Source organism: Acipenser ruthenus, chromosome 20 (assembly GCF_902713425.1).
Source record: "Acipenser ruthenus chromosome 20, fAciRut3.2 maternal haplotype, whole genome shotgun sequence".
Classification (NCBI taxonomy): Eukaryota; Metazoa; Chordata; class Actinopteri; order Acipenseriformes; family Acipenseridae; genus Acipenser; species Acipenser ruthenus.
This window is the reverse complement of record NC_081208.1, coordinates 9,037,189-9,056,136: the sequence shown is the minus strand read 5'-3', so window position 1 is coordinate 9,056,136 and position 18,948 is coordinate 9,037,189. Positions and strand designations below refer to the sequence as shown.

The window sequence follows — 18,948 nt, the reverse complement described above, 5'->3', positions numbered from 1 at the left end:
AAAGTGGACGCTCTCCTCCTCGATGAAACACGGAGGCATCAGCACAGCACACGTCTGTGGCCTAACAGCAGCTGGAGCTGTGGCGCAGCTGCTTTTTGAACGTGGTGCGGCTCCCAGCCAACCAGGGACTCCCGATCAGCCAAGCCCTGGCTCAAGCCTCACTGCTCAATTGGTTGCCTGGCAATGCGTCTCCCGACAGGGGGGTGAGAGCCTCGGCGTTAGGGCTGTGACATCTGGTTCATCAGCGGGAGCGTAACAGGAGTCTGGGCGAATAACTGTGCCTGGCGATGCTGCGACCTGGGACCCAGGCCCAGCGATGGGAGGTCCGGACACCAAGGTCAGGTGTCTGGGAGCACGGGTCGAGGGCTCTCACCTACAGGACGCCTTGGGATGGTGGTTAGGACTGTGGTGGAGGCAGTCTTCTCCTCACTGGCTGTCGGGATGGTAGCTCCTCTTTTAACCCATGGGACGGCAACTCCTCCTACTCTAGGACGCAGTTCCTCCTCTGGTTCTCCGGACGGCAGCTACTCTTGCTATGGTCTTTGGGGATGGCAGCTCCTGCCTCTCTGGATACCAGTGCAGGCTCCACACACGCGGTCTAGCCAAGGCAAGACTGGGGCTGCAGATACGCGCGCGTCCTTCACAACAAATATATATATATAAACACAATATATACAATTTATTTACAAAAAACCCCAAAACACAACACTAAATTATTATAATAATTATAAATAATTATTAACAGGAAAGACGGAGACCACGAGACAACGTGATGCCGAAGCAAAGCGTGAAGGAATATATAATGTAATATAAATTATATACACAATTATATAAACCGAATACAAAATAATAATGAATACAACTGAAATAAACTCGGAGAAGGGGCAAAAAAACAGCTTCTCAAGCCTAAGCTTAGTGAGTACAATCAGTCGACAAGATCTAATACCTACCGCTACCAATGCTGAAGACAAAAAAGGAAGAGATTCTCCGTGCGCTGCGTGTAGTAAGCTCCCAGGGGGGCAGGCTTACACGGCAGCTTGCGCGGAGGCCTATCGGCAGCTTTGCTATAAAGCTCAGCCAATCGCTATTGCCTGACGGCAATATCCCATACCTTGATGGTTATTTTCGACTTGAAAGGGAACATGCTGCTTTTATGCAGTTGTACCGAGACTCGATTGCTAGTCAATCATTCAATTGGAATCTCGGTACAACTGCACGTGAATTAATTAAAGTGCACTTTCCCGTGTTCACATACTAATACTTTAAATGCACGTGATGTGATGTGCCATCCTCGTGCCTAAATACAATTATACATTTTAAATACTCGTGCTGCACACACCCATTTATATCCCGTATACCAACTACTATACACCAACATTTAACACACCACACGCAACATATAACAGAAAATACACACAGGGGCGGGCACTTCGTCACAGGAGTGTATACAGGCTATTGTATACTTGCATGATATTGTTTCACTTTCTAGTGTCACTTTCTTGAGCATTACATAAAGCCTGCTTATCTGAATGTTTCACTCATAAAATGTATTAAGCAACCGATCTCTCATCTTTAACATGATTGCATTTTGACAATATAAATGCAGAAGAAGGGCATTGTGCAGCAGTAAGGTTCGTAGTAGCTGGTTACAGAAGGGCATTGTGCAGCAGTAAGGTTCGTAGTAGCTGGTTACAGAAGAAGGGCATTATGCAGCAGTAAGGTTCGTAGTAGCTGGTTACAGAAGAAGGGCATTGTGCAGCAGTAAGGTTCGTAGTAGCTGGTTACAGAAGAAGGGCATTGTGCAGCAGTAAGGTTCGTAGTAGCTGGTTACAGAAGGGCATTGTGCAGCAGTAAGGTTCGTAGTAGAGGGTTACAGAAGAAGGGCATTGTGCAGCAGTAAGGTTCGTAGTAGCTGGTTACAGAAGAAGGGCATTGTGCAGCAGTAAGGTTCGTAGTAGCTGGTTACAGAAGAAGGGCATTGTGCAGCAGTAAGGTTCGTAGTAGCTGGTTACAGAAGAAGGGCATTGTGCAGCAGTAAGGTTCGTAGTAGCTGGTTACAGAAGAAGGGCATTGTGCAGCAGTAAGGTTCGTAGTAGCTGGTTACAGAAGAAGGGCATTGTGCAGCAGTAAGGTTCGTAGTGGCTGGTTACAGAAGGGCATTGTGCAGTAGTAAGGTTCGTAGTAGAGGGTTACAGAAAAAGGGCATTGTGCAGCAGTAAGGTTCGTAGTAGCTGGTTACAGAAGAAGGGCATTGTGCAACAGTAAGGTTCGTAGTAGCTGGTTACAGAAGAAGGGCATTGTGCAGCAGTAAGGTTCGTAGTAGCTGGTTACAGAAGAAGGGCATTGTGCAGCAGTAAGGTTCGTAGTAGCTGGTTACAGAAGAAGGGCATTGTGCAGCAGTAAGGTTCGTAGTAGAGGGTTACAGAAGAAGGGCATTGTGCAGCAGTAAGGTTCGTAGTAGCGGGTTACAGAAGAAGGGCATTGTGCAGCAGTAAGGTTCGTAGTAGCTGGTTACAGAAGAAGGGCATTGTGCAACAGTAAGGTTCGTAGTAGCTGGTTACAGAAGAAGGGCATTGTGCAACAGTAAGGTTCGTAGTAGCTGGTTACAGAAGAAGGGCATTGTGCAGCAGTAAGGTTCATAGTAGCTGGTTACAGAAGAAGGGCATTGTGCAGCAGTAAGGTTCGTAGTAGCTGGTTACAGAAGAAGGGCATTGTGCAGCAGTAAGGTTCGTAGTAGCTGGTTACAGAAGAAGGGCATTGTGCAGCAGTAAGGTTCGTAGTAGCTGGTTACAGAAGAAGGGCATTGTGCAGCAGTAAGGTTCGTAGTAGCTGGTTACAGAAGAAGGGCATTGTGCAGCAGTAAGGTTCGTAGTAGAGGGTTACAGAAGAAGGGCATTGTGCAGCAGTAAGGTTCGTAGTAGCTGGTTACAGAAGGGCATTGTGCAGCAGTAAGGTTCGTAGTAGAGGGTTACAGAAGAAGGGCATTGTTCAAGAATGCACCTGCTATCACGTATCCGGACCTTCCTTCATTGATCGCCCCGGGGCCACACTGCCATGAGTTCCCCGTACCCACTCCTCCGGAGAGAGAGCAGCCGTCTTTAGAAGAGAGCAGCAAGTCAGAGAGCGAGGAAGACGTTGTAGATCCAGATGACAATTTCAGAGGTGGAGCTGAGGAGAGAAACCCATACTACCCCAACCAAAAAGACCTCAACGACTTGATTAGAGATCTTGGTCTCACCAAGTCCAATGCCGAGCTTTTGACGTCTAGGCTCAAGCAGTGGAACTTGTTGGATGAAAGTGTGCAAGTCGCAGATCAGAGGAAGCGTCACCAACCTTTTTCCAGCTTCTTCATCCGTCAAGATGGGCTCTGCTTCTGCCACAATGTGACCAGTCTGTTCGAGGCAATCGGAATCGCCTGTAACCAGAATGAGTGGCGCCTCTTCATTGACAGCTCATCCAAGAGCCTCAAAGCCGTGCTGCTCCATAATGGTAACAAGTACCCGTCTCTTCCCCTGGCTCACTCGGTGCACCTCAAAGAGGATTACAACAGCATCAAGACCTTGCTGGACGCCTTGAAGTATGATGAGTACGGCTGGGAGGTCATAGGAGACTTCAAAATGGTGGCATTCCTGATGGGTCTCCAAATGTAGTCTCCCATCAGAACATGATGGGAGACTACATTTGGGGGCTGATTCGTGAAAGTGATTTACAGTATAATCATAAATCTCGAAAAACTACTCACTTCTAAATCTTTTGTAGTCATTTTTGTATTACTTTAGTATAAATACATGTTAATTTGGATTCATATGTTGTTTTTTGCTGACTTTATGTGAATGAAAAGACACAAATTTTCTCATTGGAAATAGGTAAATTTCAAAATATCACTGTCCTGGTCACAAAAGCAAAGTTTGTGGGGAATAATAGCCATTTTCTATACTTTTGAGGCATAAGCAATTAGGAAATAACACTTACTACCCAGGAACAAAAATTGTGTTACATAGTGTTATCAAATTCCATTTAAAAATCACTTGCTACTAAAGCTGTCATTACTATACCGAGTTTGATGCAATGACGCTGATGTGTGGTGATCACTGTACTCCTAAAACAGCACACAATGATGACGCACTTCAGATCAAGCAGCTTCATGCCTGTTTGGAAAATATTTGCTCTGCAAACAGCAGGGTGTCTTTAAACTGCCTTTTAAAGTGTTCATTAACGGCAGTTTAGCAGCAGGTCAATACCTTCATTTTAAAATCACTGTACCATTCAGCTGCATTCTAGACCTATCATCAGAGTCTACCTGACTGTTAAAAATATTGAAGAAAAGTAAACGTACTAGTGAACCATACAAGATGTTTTCAAATAAATTTATAAGAGAAAGAAAACATAATTTGCATGGCTATAATATAAGATCACTTACATTTTTTTATTAAACGTTACTGTTGTATCACCAAAACAGAAGAGTTGAGAGGAGTTTGCATAATAACGAGTTTTATTTGGAATAAAATATACTTAACACATTTTGAACAGCTTTACCGCATTTCAATTCTCAGCATAAAATGTCTCCCATTCCTTTTCTACATGCAACATTCTGAGGGTTCCAGAACATTCTGACTAATATAGTTGCAGCATGTGGTACCCTTACAGTATTACAAAAAGGAGTAATAACCTCAGCTTCTTTAACATTAGCAGAATTTAGTAATATATACCACAGTTACAAATGGGCTGCAGTTCAAATGTAAGCCTAAAGAGCAGGGTTTGGTGCACTTAGAGGTAGGCTAGAAATAGGAACATTAATTTAAACACACAGCAGTTAAGCATGGTGAATTGGGGAGCCATACATTAACAATACAGGCATGTGGATAGGGATGCGAACCCTCTCTGATTTTTAAATGAATCTAACTAAATGCAAGCATGTCTGCCTTTTGTTCAATCAGTGGGAAAGAAAGATAAGATACAATAGAATTAGGAGGAATAACTCTCCATCTGTCCCACAGACGTGGAGTGCTGTAAAAGCTGTAGGACTACATGTACAATAACTGGCTGATTTGATGAAAATAGTATAAAATATTAGAACATGAAAACAACTTTATTGCTAGCATTCAACACAACAGAGAGCAGGGTAAAGGAAAGCATATCTTTAGTGAAAAGCGTATTCATTCTTTGTGTGTAAGGGGATTCTATGACAATGTTATTATTATTATTATTATTATTATTATTATTATTATTATTTATTTATTATCAGATGCCCTTATCCGGGGCGACTTACAATTGTTACAAGGTATCACTTTATTTTTTACATACAATTACCCATTTATACAGTTGTTGTTTTTTATTATTTTTTTTTACTAGAGCAATTCAGGTAAAGTACCTTGCCCAAGGGTACAGCAGCAGTGTCCCCCACCTGGGATTGAACCCACAACCCTCTGGTCAAAAGTCCAGAGCCCTAACCACTACTCCACAATGCTGCCCCGCAGTACAGCAGCCTGTCTTGCTTGACTGAGGCATTATTTAGAAAAATAGATTTGTCCCAGAATGTGGTTAACCTTAGCACACACTGACATGATATTTAAATTATCTAACCTGTTTTGAATGTGTTACATAGCAAAGTGGTTTCATATGCAGTGCAAGTGATTACAGGGACACACTGAGTGGTCACCATACACTGATGGTCTTTAATACAGGCGTACTGATTGTAGATTGATGTGATCACTACAAGAGTGAATGTCACTACAGACCAATCTCTTAAAATCCCAGGGCACTAGTACCGGAGCTTAGACGAGAAGAGTTTCTGTCATTAGAACACCCCCTTGTACACTTGCTCCACATACCCAGAGGGACGATAAGAAGGAGGAATAGCAGTTAACCCTGACCCTGACCCTGACCCTAACTCTATCCAAGATCCAGCCGGGGCTATAAAACTGAGCAGAGAGAACATAGTAAAGCGGCCTCTCGGATTTCTGCCACCAAATAACTTGACCTCATTTTTGATCCAGTATGAAAACGAGTAACTTAAAACTCTGTGGCACGTGATTAAGTGGCCCATTTCTAGCTATGATTTCTGTGACAGACAGATCCATCATTTCCACAATCCTCCTTGCTTATTAACAGATGTAGCTTTGTCCCGTGGGGGTGTTGGGTCAAAGATGAATGAATGAAGGTGCAGGTGGTCTGCCAATAGGACCCCTGTCTTGATTTCTACTTTCTCAAGTTCTCATTGATGAGAGGAACAAGAGTGTAATGTGAAGCAATAAAAGAGTCTAGTATGTTTGTGGCAGAGACAGTACTTAGACCTCTGTGTAGCAGATCCAGTTGCTGTATGAGAAAGCATGCATACAAATGCAGTGAAATGCACACCTGCTACAGCTGTTAATGCAAAGTTAGAGCCATCAGTAACACCAATAAACTAGATCACTCCTTAGCAAGTTTCATCACAACTGGACAAGCAGTTCTCTAGATAGCTTTGAAAATGTAAGGGAGAGATACAGACATACAGCCTTCTGGGGGAGAATAATTGCTCAGAACATTTTCCTTCGCTATAGTGTAACGGTGGATTAACATTTCTCTGAAGGACCGTTTAGTGTATTTTTGTTGCTAAAAAAAGAAATAAAGGTTAGGGTCCTGCCCTGTGAAATGTTTTTTGTTTGGTTTAAAAATAACATTTGGTGGGGTTTGTAAGTAAAATGTGTTTAATTGGTATAATTTAAAAGGATTTGCAACAACAAAGTGCGTGCTAGATATGGCAGGGCAGGGAGGTTAGACTTCCTCCCTGCCTAATTGAAATATAATGTGCAGCAAGTAGCCGGGTGTCAATTGTAACTGATTATCAATTGACCCTGGCCACATGCCTTTAAAGGGGCTGGAAAGTCAGTCCTTTGTTCTGTGCTGTTCTGAGCTGTGTTTACAAGCTGAAAGCCTTATTACTGTGAGGTAACCACGGTGAGTGAACCAAGACCGAGGACTACCAGGAACCTTGGCATACTTTAGAAAGGGATTCATTTAGGGGATTTTAATCCCACAAAAGTATATTTAGTTTGTGCAGGGAGAAGTTTCCTGGAGCAGGACCTCCCTTTTAGTGGGAGCAGCGCTCGACCACTGTTAGGTCAACTTTTGTTTCTTAGTTGTTTTTGTACAGTGTTTTGTTTTGCCTTTTTGTATTCTATATTTATGTACATCTGTGTATATATATATATATCCTTACACACAAGGTCTACCATTGCTGGTACACTAGTGGAGGTCACCAACCACTGCAACTGCCTGTTTGTAAATAAAACCTGGACGCCTGAGCTGCGTTTCAACATCAAACCCTCTCTCGTCTCTCAGCAGATACCCACGCAGTAACAGGACACCCCTGTTACAGGTCCTCATTCCAGTAACTGAGATGCTTACACGCTGATCGTGCCAGTCCTTCCAGCTGTCTGTCTATCTGCCTGTCACATTCTACATTCTAATCAATCAATCCCTTATTAACCAGGTATTCACTCCTAGCCTGCTATAGACGTTTCAGATTGAATTTGGCTATAATCTGATCAAATTGATTTGATATAAATATCACCCTGTGTATGTGTGGGCACTGGTTCTAGTGTTTAATGCCAGGAGAGTAATTGACAGTAGAAATTAAGTTCTGCTCATTTCTACCCCCCTGTCATAATCAAAGTTAACTGTGGCAGGCTCTCACGTAAGGCCAGTTGCGTAAGGCCAGGAGCAAGCATGATCTGGATGCATCTGGATGCTGATGAAATTATCTTTCTCCTGGCAAATGCTCCTGATTAAAAGTTGAGAAATCTCTTCCCTACATGATATATGATACAGTGTAAATACAAATATCGAGACAATCAGCAAAGGTAAAATAATGTGTTTTCTTTTTTTGTTAAATCACAATTCAGTTCATTCATGCTTAGCCCATGACGACATAACATTGTACTATGCTTAACGTATAATGGCATTGCTTTTTAAAGTTGTACATTTCCCTTTGTTTGCCTGAAATAATCATTGACGTCCACTAAACAAACCTACAGAGGTCAGCCGTGTAGTCCACGGCTGACCTCTATAGAAAACAATGGGAGAGCAGGGCCATCACTAATTCACAGTTAAGTATGCCACTATTTTTTGTCGTGTAACTAGGGAAGACTTTAAACTGTTTGTTGTCTGAAACTTCTTTTGGAGTTTGCATTAATTTTGCAGTCGACATATTAGGTACTGCTAATATTAGAACATAGAAAGGTAGCACCTCCTGTTCGGAACTGACAGCCTGATGTGTGCAGTTCCATTGCCTGTCTCTCTCAAGGGGGTCACTGAACCTGAATCTGACAGGTACACCAATTCAGCTTTTTCTGTTCTATAACTGGCACTTTTGCATGCAAACAGAATTTGCATTGCTCAACAGCTTTTTTTTTTTTTCTCCTCTGTGATATTTTCATTTATTTATTTATTTTCCGGTGCAGCTCAGACATGGAGATGCCTGAACTAAAGGTCAAGAGAGTTTGGGATGCAAATGAGAAATAAAATTCAATGTAATGCAGATTTCTGTTGAACACAAGAGCAGTGTGCTGACAGGGCATTGTCAGTCTACACAGTGTATGCATGGCGATACATCACTTTTTTAAAAACAACATGTTCAAGTATGAAAAGTAACAAGTATGTCAGTAACAGCCCTGCCACGACTGTCAATTCAAAATTAGAGCCATCAGTATGATGAAACATGTGATGACCATGGTGTGTTTTAACAGTATGTACAGGATAACAGTTGTTTACTGAATAATTTACTGAAACATTGTGGTATTTAAGACTGGGATGGCATTAGGTGAGGAAATTAGGTGTTTAGTATCAAAGTATACTGAAATGTTTTAGTGTGTGGAATAACTTCTTGTGTTTCCAAGATGCAGTGCATGTAAACATGTGAGTGTGCCATGCAGACGGACGGACTTAAAGGTAGAAAGACACCTAAATACAGTATACTTTATCCCCACAGTCTATTCCCAATAACTAAATAATGAATGTGGCAGGGCTGCAGCTCTGCATATGTAACTAGTGTGTTTTTGTATTGTGTTTGTTTTTCTTTCACTGTTTCGTAAATAGTTTAAAAACATTTAAAAAGGAGCCATACACTGCTCAGAAACACAGGACCCCAGCAGTGCGTCTCAGTGCTGGGGGTGCTGCTCAAAGACACAGGGCTCCAGCGTCTCAGCATCTCTGGATGCTGCTCAGAGATACAGGGCTCCAGTGTCTCAGTACTGGGGATGCTGCTCAGAGACACAGGGCTCCATCGTCTCAGGATGCTGCTCAGAGATACAGGGCTCCAGTGTCTCAGTGCTGGAGATGCTGCTCAGAGGTACAGGGCTCCAGTGTCTCAGTGCTGGGGATGCTGCTCAGAGACACAGGGCTTCAGTGTCTCAGTGCTGGGGATGCTGCTCAGAGACACAGGGCTCCAGTGTCTCAGTGCTGGAGATGCTGCTCAGAGACACAGGGCTCCAGTGTCTCAGTGCTGGAGATGCTGCTCAGAGATACAGGGCTCTAGTGTCTCAGTGCTGGAGATGCTGCTCAAAGACACAGGGCTCCAGCATCTTAGCATCTCTGGATGCTGCTCACACCTGCCATATTCAGCAAGGTCAAACTAGGCTAAATCTGTTCTCCAAGTTAGGCAGTGGTCACCATATTCTCTTTCATATATTGCTTTAAACATTTATCATCTAATAAAACCATGAAAATATCAGTTTTATGTACAATAACAGCCACCGTCGTACCATTTGTTATTTTCTATTTTTTTTAAAAGACAAAACAGCTCTAAATTTCATTTAATAACCACTCACATAAATTGTGTTCAGACATGTGATGTATGATACTGCTGTGCCATTAAATGTATATATTTAAACAGGGAATGCACAAGTTATTTATCAAGGGAACGATGACAAAGTGTTATAGCTTAGACAAAACACTAAATGGCCTAGTCCCTGAGGTGAAAGTCAAGTAGCAAAGGTTTTGTGCCTTCATCAGTGTAGAGCATTGTAAACACAGGCACGCTTCTCTTATGTGCCCACCACAATGTTGCTACTAAACTCATGTATGATGTTAAAAGGCAAGCCCGTCCAAATGCTAATCTGTCAAGCACAATGGTATCTTGTATCTACTGTACTAACCTTTATTTTATTTGGCTTTCTAATTTCAGCATGTGAGCCTGGCTTTTACAAGCCCTCTGCCAGAGACCAGCTCTGTGGTAAATGTCCCCTTCACAGCCACTCTGAAATGAGGGCAGCGTTTTTTTGTCAGTGTGACACCAACTACTACCGTGCAGCACCAGACCCACCGGCCGCACCGTGCACCAGTGAGTATGAAGGAGGTTTCGACAGGAATGGAGGGAGGGATGCGAGGATATCACAAGCAGCTAACAGGGTTTCTGAAAGCAAGATCAAAAGAAACATACTGGGCACCTAGACAGGTTTTCTCTTCAGCTTGTTTGTTCTCTGGTATTATACAGTATCTGTACTCTAAAATTAAACATGCTCATTAGCGATAGGAGCCAGTTCGGTTAAAGTGTGTAGTTATGTAGTGGTAAACTGGTGAGTCAGACACAAATGAATGACTCAGATACCTCTGGCAGTAGAACCGTGTTAGCATTCTACAGTACAAAACAGGTTTAAACATTATGAGGAGATCTGTTTCTTGAAGCATCGGATTCTGCCCCCTTATGGTGGTACAACACACACAGAGTTGCTGAAGAGTATTTATTTCCCGCCTGTTTTCTTCCAGCCTGCTGCACTGTGTGAAAGGGTAGTCCAGCACAACAAGCTGTAGCCATTAATCTAAGTCTTTAAGTATTTAAATGACCTTATAGTTTCACTGTTATTAATTGCGTTCATGATAGTATTTTGTTCCAGTTGAATTATTTCATAGTTTTTGCTGAAAAACAAACATGTCCAGCCATTGCTGTGAATTCAAAATCAGGGCTATCAGTAGGACAAAAAACAGGGTGACCCTGACATATATCAACAGCATGTACAGAAAGAATTGGGAATGAATACTTTAATGAGAATTGGGTAAGTGGTACTTAACAGCCTCATGTTCCTATCGTGGTAAAGTATTTTTAAATGATTGACTGATTTACAGAATGTGGAATAACCTCTTGCATTCTACAAGTGTGACATACAGTGTTAAATCAATGTCCTATTGTAAGTGACTCTGCATATAATGCACAGTTCACAGCCTACCTCTGGAAAGCGTTTTGTGATGGTGGTCCACTATGAAAGGCGCTATATAAAAATAAAGATATTATTATATTATATTATAGACAGACGGATGCACAGACAAAGAGACACCACCACATTTTCCCTCAATCGGATACCCTCAATAACTTATCCTAAAGAGTGTTAATACCAACTTGCATTACAATTTAATAAGTTGTCTTCAAGATATACTGTATGGAAAAATGTAAGTGTGACCAACGCCACCAAGGATTTCAGGGTGGTGAGTGACACAAACATGTAGCAGCTATAATTGAATAGGAGAAAGCCACCTTTACAAACCAGGCTAGACATTTGATAAGGGACAATTTGCATGCCGTCCAAAGTGTACCCTGCCTGTGAGTGGTTACTGACACTGTATCATATCCCATTTAGGACCTCCTTCGGCACCACTCAATGTGATTTCTGCAGTAAACGGAACGTCAGTCAGCTTGGAGTGGAGCAAGCCTTTGGACACGGGTGGGCGCACTGATATCCACTACAATGTGATCTGCCAGAAGTGCGCTTGGGATTCGGGGCAGTGCGAGGCCTGTGGCAGCAGCGGCAGGCCGGGGGGCGGCCAGGCTGTCCGCTTTGTTCCCCAGGCAATGGGCCTGAGCCAGCCCTGGGTGACGGTGCTGAACTTGGTAGCGCATATGAACTACACCTTCCGCATTGAGGCAGTGAATGCAGTGTCTCACCTCAGCCTACAGCCACGGCAGTCCACTGCCGTAAACGTCACCACAAACCAGGCAGGTAGGGGAACAAAACCAACTCGATTCAAATGGGTAACCCTTTTAAATAATGTGTACAATCATGATGATGCTTCCTTTAAAAGGCATGAGCTATGAAGACAGGTTAAAATAATTAAATCTCTTCAGTAAAAAGAAGGGAAAGAGGGAACTTAATGACTAATTTAGCACAGGGACTAGAACAAGAGGGAATAAATTACGGTTTCAGCGATACGCTGGCTATACCGTCACAGCGATGCAGTTCATTTGTATCATTTGTCAAATCGATTACCGCGATATTACAGGTCAGTGGCATGGATAATGTTACTAAGTCCAAGATAAGTAGCATCATATCCACACTTGGAAACCTTTCTTTACTTGTCAGTTAAGGCTTGTGGTTGAGTCTAGTTCCCATCAGAGGAAAGGACCTTTGTGTGTCATGTGATATGTAGGTCATGCCCCAGGGGAGTGACGACCATGTGGTCCCAACCGAGGGACTCACTGCTCTGATACATGCCAGCGATTTATGTTTATGCCGACATCAAGTGGACTAAAATGCGGAATAGAAAATCCTACAAATCTGCACTAACTTAATCCTGATTGCAGCGTACCAAACGGATAAATATATAAAGGGATCCCTGTACAAAATGAAAAACACATTTTTATTACATCAGTGGGATTCATGCAAACATATTGAAGTAAAAAATAAATTGAATTTCATTTTCAATATGGGTGATTCTAGTCCATGTCTTTTCGTTCACATTTCAAACTGGCAGATCATACTTGCATTTTAAGCTGCCGACATTGCTGCATAGGCACAGAAAGTTTAATTTTGTGATAATGGACAATTAGTGGTTTATAGTTAAAGCATATTAACTGAAATGTAATTACGGTAAAATGAAAACGGTATCAAAGGTACATGCATAAAAAAATATTTTTAAATGTAAGGCCTACATGGGGGGTGAGGAAAGGATATCAGGAGTGTGGGGTTCCTGATCAAATGTCCTCAGATAATGAATACCTTACACAGAACAATAGAAGAAACTACAACTCCCATAAGCCACTTAGAACCAGCAAAGTAGAGGAGCCAATTAACCTGCAGGTAGTATAAAAAGGGAGCAGCACAGAAAGACAAGTTGGGTGTAGAGGCTTGGAGGAAGTTTGATGTACCGACCGACCGAAATGATACCAAAGGAACATGTTTCATCTCAAATACATTGCGTTGGAGCAATTCTGGAATGCAGAGAACAACACAGAGCTAGTGTGAGTACAACAATCTTTTATCATTTTAGTTATTTAAAAAATATATTGTGTATAAACAAAAGGTGCACTTACCGTGTCTTCTTCTTCGTGGAACAAAGACTGTTTAATTTATGGACTGTGTTACTCGGACTTGGCAGCATTGGACTTGCTGCATATGAAAAAAATCGGTGCCTAGTGTTTGTTTTATGCTGCATGGAGCAGCACATTCCCTAGTTTGTGTTTGCAAAAGGCCTTGTTAGTTGTATTTAATTTAAAAGATACATTGTACTCTGCTTACATTAAGAGAAGCATTCTACTTTTATATCATGTTGAAAGGCTGACTGTAAGGACAGTGATATTTTATCTGCAATAAAATGGACGAGGCAGACAGAAATAATAGCACCAACTCTCAAGAATAAAACCACTGTTTGTTTAAGCAGAAACGTGTTGTGCTAACAATTGCATTGGTAGCAGGCCCAGTGTGTTCACGACTGTACGAGGGATATCAGCGACATATCAACGTCTGTCTGGGGACAAAGAAACAGATAGTGAGGAAACATATTAAAGTGAAATATTGCCTGAGACCACAACCTTTAAAACTTACCCAGTCTTGTGAAGCGCTTCCTCTGCAGGGCTCCTGAAGAACTGAATCCACCCTGCGAACTTACCATGACAGCACCAGACGATCTACCTGTGGAAGGAAAAGCAAAGCAACAGCTACCAGGACATCAAGAAGAATACAAAAAATCTGAACTCACTAAAGCTTGCTGTGTACAGCCCTGTATTCAAAGGCAAGCTTCAGCAGAATTAGCTAGGGACAAAAGAAAAAGTGAAGTTAGAGCTCAGAGGGCAGGTTTTCTTTTGTTATTTTGTTTATTTTTTCTTTCAAATAAAAAAGTACCTTTTTGGTTCAATAATTCTGCTGTTTGGTCTCCTCTCTGCAAAGACAAATCTTGGCTACCACAACAATTAAAGAACTCATAGTTCACAATAGATAGAGATATTCCCTAATTGTGCAATAATTTATTATCATGGATCTGACTGCCTGAATGTGTCTGACTGCACCCAGCTACCTCCAGACCCTCATCTCTCCCTACACCCCCACTCGACCTCTCCGCTCCGCCTGCACTAGAAGACTACCTCTACCTCCGCTACGCTCCCCTGCCTCCAGAGCCCGCTCCTTCTCCACCCTTGCTCTGCAGCGGTGGAATGACCTTCCTACAGATGTCAGGACTGCCCAGTCCCTGACCACATTCCAGCGCCTCCTTAAGACTCACCTCTTCAAACAGCACCTGTAGAACTCCTCTGTTGTATCCTGGGACACTATCACCCTTCATGTAAATGTGCTTTATTTTGCTCTTATCTGCCCCCTATTTCACTGCATTTAATCCTGTACTTCAGAATACTGTAATCTGCCAAGTGTTTAACCTGTAGTACTTTGTATTTAATCATATCCTGATGTAACTATCACGATTTAATCATATCCTGATGTAACTATCACTATTATCTGCTGTATTATTGAATTGTGGTTTGTCACACTTGTACTTTGCTTGAACAAAAGTTATTGTATTTCTTGCTCTTATTGTATTACTTGTATTGTAACACTTGAAATGTATTTGCTTACGATTTTAAGTCGCCCTGGATAAGGGCGTCTGCTAAGAAATAAATAATAATAATAATAATATAAGGAATGTATGGAATAAAGTTTTCAGATGTACAGGAGAAATGCAGCTGTCTTATCCTTCACAGCACTGAGTTAATCCACTTCAACAGGATCATCACAAATCTGATTTGGTATGCTGCAATCAGGATCTTGTTTAGTCGGATTTAGCAGATGATCCACCTGCGATGATTAACTACTGGTACACTGCAATCGGGATTTGAAGGTGTACTAACTTTAGTCCAATCAAGTGGACTAAACCTGCTTAATCCACTAGTTAGACACATCAAGTGGACTAAATCTGGTACACTGCAATTGACCCTATACTATCTAACCAACTCTGAGACAACATTGACTTTATGTCATTCAGAAAGGAGACAACCACCAATAGAATGAAATGAATGGTTTATTGAACTGACATTTAAACATGCCTGTAAATGATTCCTTTTTTAATTTGGCCCAAGGCCTTGCCCATTGGAGCATGTTAGCCTCCCCTATGCTGGCAAAACTATGAAAAATTAAAAATGTGAATTAGATAAAAACTAATGCCAGTGGGCAAGATAAGTGGCACTTGAGGCCACATTCCCCCAAAAAAGGACAAAGCCTCCTAAGTCTCCGCCACCTTAAATAATGCTTTAAAAACATAAGGAATACATGACCTGACACTGAAGTTTGAGATGTCCGATGCAGAGGTCCGAGGATGGATTAAGGCACTGGTTCAGGAGGATTTTCATACACACCGGAGGAACCCACGATAGCAGAGACGAACGTTGCTTCCAGAAGGACATCCTTGAATGGGAAGATGCCTCCAGAGTGCAGAGTGTTGACGAGGACTCCAGCACTCCTGTGTGATAGGCGGATTGAAAGATGTGTGTGTGTGAATGACTGGATACGCTCCAGTTTATTACAATCAGAAGGGACAGTTGACATTTAGAAATAGCAGGGCCCTGGAGAGAGAATGAGCGTCACTGCACTAGCTGAATGTGTGATGAAAACAGCAATGTTTGTTTGCGGGATGGTATTGTCTGACATTATCTCTGCTGTTTCGAATAATATTACGGCTGATCTGAGGAGAGGGAGAGTGTCAGTGACCCCTTGAAGCGAGGTGGTTTGGTAAAACATATCAAAACAACCATGTCAGTGTAATACACTTGTAGTGTTAAGAACGACAGCAACCTCCAGCAGCAATATATCACTCAATGCAAGCAGAGCGCAGCATGGCACAACGCGGCACAGCGCCACACAGCACAGCACGGCACAGCGGAGTCGCATAAAAACATTAACCTCAAGATAAACTATAATAACTAACCTTTATTAAAGCCACTTATAATGATCCAAAGGGATTTGGCTTTGCACTTCATCTTGTGTTCCTTTGTTTTCTTTTGCAAGTAAAAAAAAATGTATAAACTTTTGACTCTAGAAACAATACACAGGATAATCTGGATGTACTCTATCAAACATCAAAACCAAATTCAACCAGCCGCTATTTTCCGTTACTAAAATACAGTCGCGCCTAATAAATAATACAAAGCGTCAAAGTATGACTTTATGGCACAAGAAGGAGCACCCATCATCGCAAAAGATACACATACCTCAAAATAATTTTATCTGCTATACACCATCCCAAACATTTAGCATGTTTGTGTGGTTCCACGTCCAGCAGAGCTCCAAGCATAGGATGGAAGTAAATGAGACCGCGTGATAAGTTTGATACAGACGGAGCTGAAACAAAGTACTATGTATGAAGATTGCGACATGAGAGTACAAATGCAGCGTTTGGAAAGACTGACTTGTAGAGTATGAATGTTATGTGTGATCCTGTTATACGTGTGATCGCTCTCGAATTTGGTGACCCCATAACACACTGATGCATTCCTGACAGCTCATTGGATATGTGTCACAGAGCTGTATCTATGAACTAGAGCTGAAACAATTCCGGGAGTGACTTTTTTTGAACAAGCGAGGTGTCACAGACTATTCCTGTCGGGATGTTTTCCTGCGAGTCATGGAACTGGGTCTACGATTGGAGAAGTTGAATCCATAATACAAAGGCAAGAGACAAGCAACGACACGACCCTATAATGTGGGAAATGCAACAAAACAAATGAATGAACAAAAAGGGCGTAGATGAAAGTGGCTAGATATATGGTTTGATTACGTATTTGATTAAGAGGCAGATTCTCCTTTCAGAAATACAGCCAATTTTCCAATTAATGGCATAACGTGTCTGGCTCTTCAATATTAACGCTATACAGTATATGCATGTGCAACACAAATTTTAACCTCGTTACAAGGTAGGCCTGAGTTACATAAAAATAAAACAAACTACACGCATCTTTTAAAAAAAAGAAAATATTTTTTAAAAAGTCCAGACGCCAGAGTAGAGGTTCAGACAAATTTTATGTAACAGTACTACATAAGATGGGTGCAGGGCTAATGCTATTGTCTAACCCTGCTTTAGTGAGTTCAAATTTTAGTGAAAACAAATCTTTTAGCGTTTATATGTCATGAACATTAGTACAAATGTTCTTTGCTTTAAAAATATCCAAATGGTGACCATTCAATTAAATATTATTTATCTACTGTCAGTAAAGCTGAGTTTGACTCCTGATTGTAGGCCATTTTCTATTCTTTGTATTTCTTAATTCAACATCAGTCACTGAAATTAAAGTCTATTTAGTATTTTAATCCATTTACTGTCTGGATATGTACTTTTTGGAGTTTACAAGAATAACATTCAGTAAAAAATAAAAAAATAAAATATATATAATATATTGTGCTTTTATTCTATACTGTTATTGTTGACGTAAAAATCAATTCAAGATCCAGATGATCATTTATCGGGATAATATCAGGGTGTGGTCATTTTCTTTTCAGCCTGTATCGTGATGTGAAAAATCTTGTATCGCTGCAACCCTAGCATAAATGGAAGCCGAGTAAAACTTTAGAACAGAAGGTAGGAGGCATATTTTTAAAACTGCATGGAATAGCCTACCAGGTGAATTACTGCAGTAGGATCTAAAACACAAAAATAATAATAATACAGATCAAAAAATGTGATTCTGTCCTATTACATTAGGGGCAAATGGTGTGCTAGGAGGCCAATAGTGGGCAATAGTGTTTAGCTGTTGACTACGAGAGTAACGATTGGTTGGTTTGTGGACAACCGCACAAACTGCGACACTGTATTAGCCAATGGGCTACTGGCTAGAGATGCAGAGTATTTCCACTATAGTCTGAATCCCTTTTGTGCCTTTTGCTTCATTGCACTGTTACACTACATTAAAGGGGTACTTTTATACCAACATTTCGGAATGTTTAATATCCTATTCTGTGTGTTTTGTATGTTTCTCTATTTCTGTTCTTGCCTAGATCTTTATTTGACATACTTACTAACATTCAAAAACCGACATTATATAGTAGTAATTGGTACCAAGGAAGCAATACTTTTCCAAAAACATTTTGTTCTATAGTATTATTCCATAGGACATTACAGAGAAATCATGCTGGTACACACATTTATTATCCCGGCTCAGCCACTGACTCATTGTGTGACCCTGAGCAAGTCACTTAACCTCCTTGTGCTCCGTCTTTCGGGTGAGACGTAGTTGTAAGTGACTCTGCAGCTGATGCATAGTTCACACACCCTAGTCTCTGTAAGTCGCCTTGGATAAAGGCGTCTGCTAAATAAACAAATAATAATAATAATATTATTAATTTCCTATTACAGTCAATAAAGGATTCATAGCTTTACTGGTACTGTATAAGTCATATTGCAAAATAATACAAAATCCAATAAAATAATATATCCAGTCTGTAAAAAGGATGCATAGATAAGCTTAACACCATAGCATATTACTATTTTTGCGTAGCAGCAGGGTCTGTGTTTTCTTAACAAGTTTAGAGTTCATGCTTAAAGGATTTTACATTCATCAAAAGATCAATGTCAAATTTTTTTGGCAGCTGATACAGGTGCCAGATATCGCAGTAACATTGCAAATGCATCTGTGCTATTTTCAGGTCTCGGGCTCCCCTACTGTCTGAAAGGGTCGATGAGGAACCCAGGCAGTGACTGTGTGTGCAGAGCAGGGTCTTCATG

The 18,948-nt window shown here is 41.4% G+C and overlaps 1 protein-coding gene across 1 annotated transcript in view; it reads left to right on the top strand.

Moving 5' to 3' along the window:
- LOC117432354 (ephrin type-A receptor 8) overlaps positions 1–18,948 on the top strand; it is a 153,056-nt gene that overhangs the window by 93,688 nt on the left and 40,420 nt on the right. The window contains exons 4-5 of the mRNA XM_058993450.1: positions 10,166–10,321; positions 11,613–11,972. Of these exons, the coding sequence (XP_058849433.1) occupies positions 10,166–10,321; positions 11,613–11,972 (516 nt within the window). The remainder of the gene's footprint in view (positions 1–10,165; positions 10,322–11,612; positions 11,973–18,948) is intronic.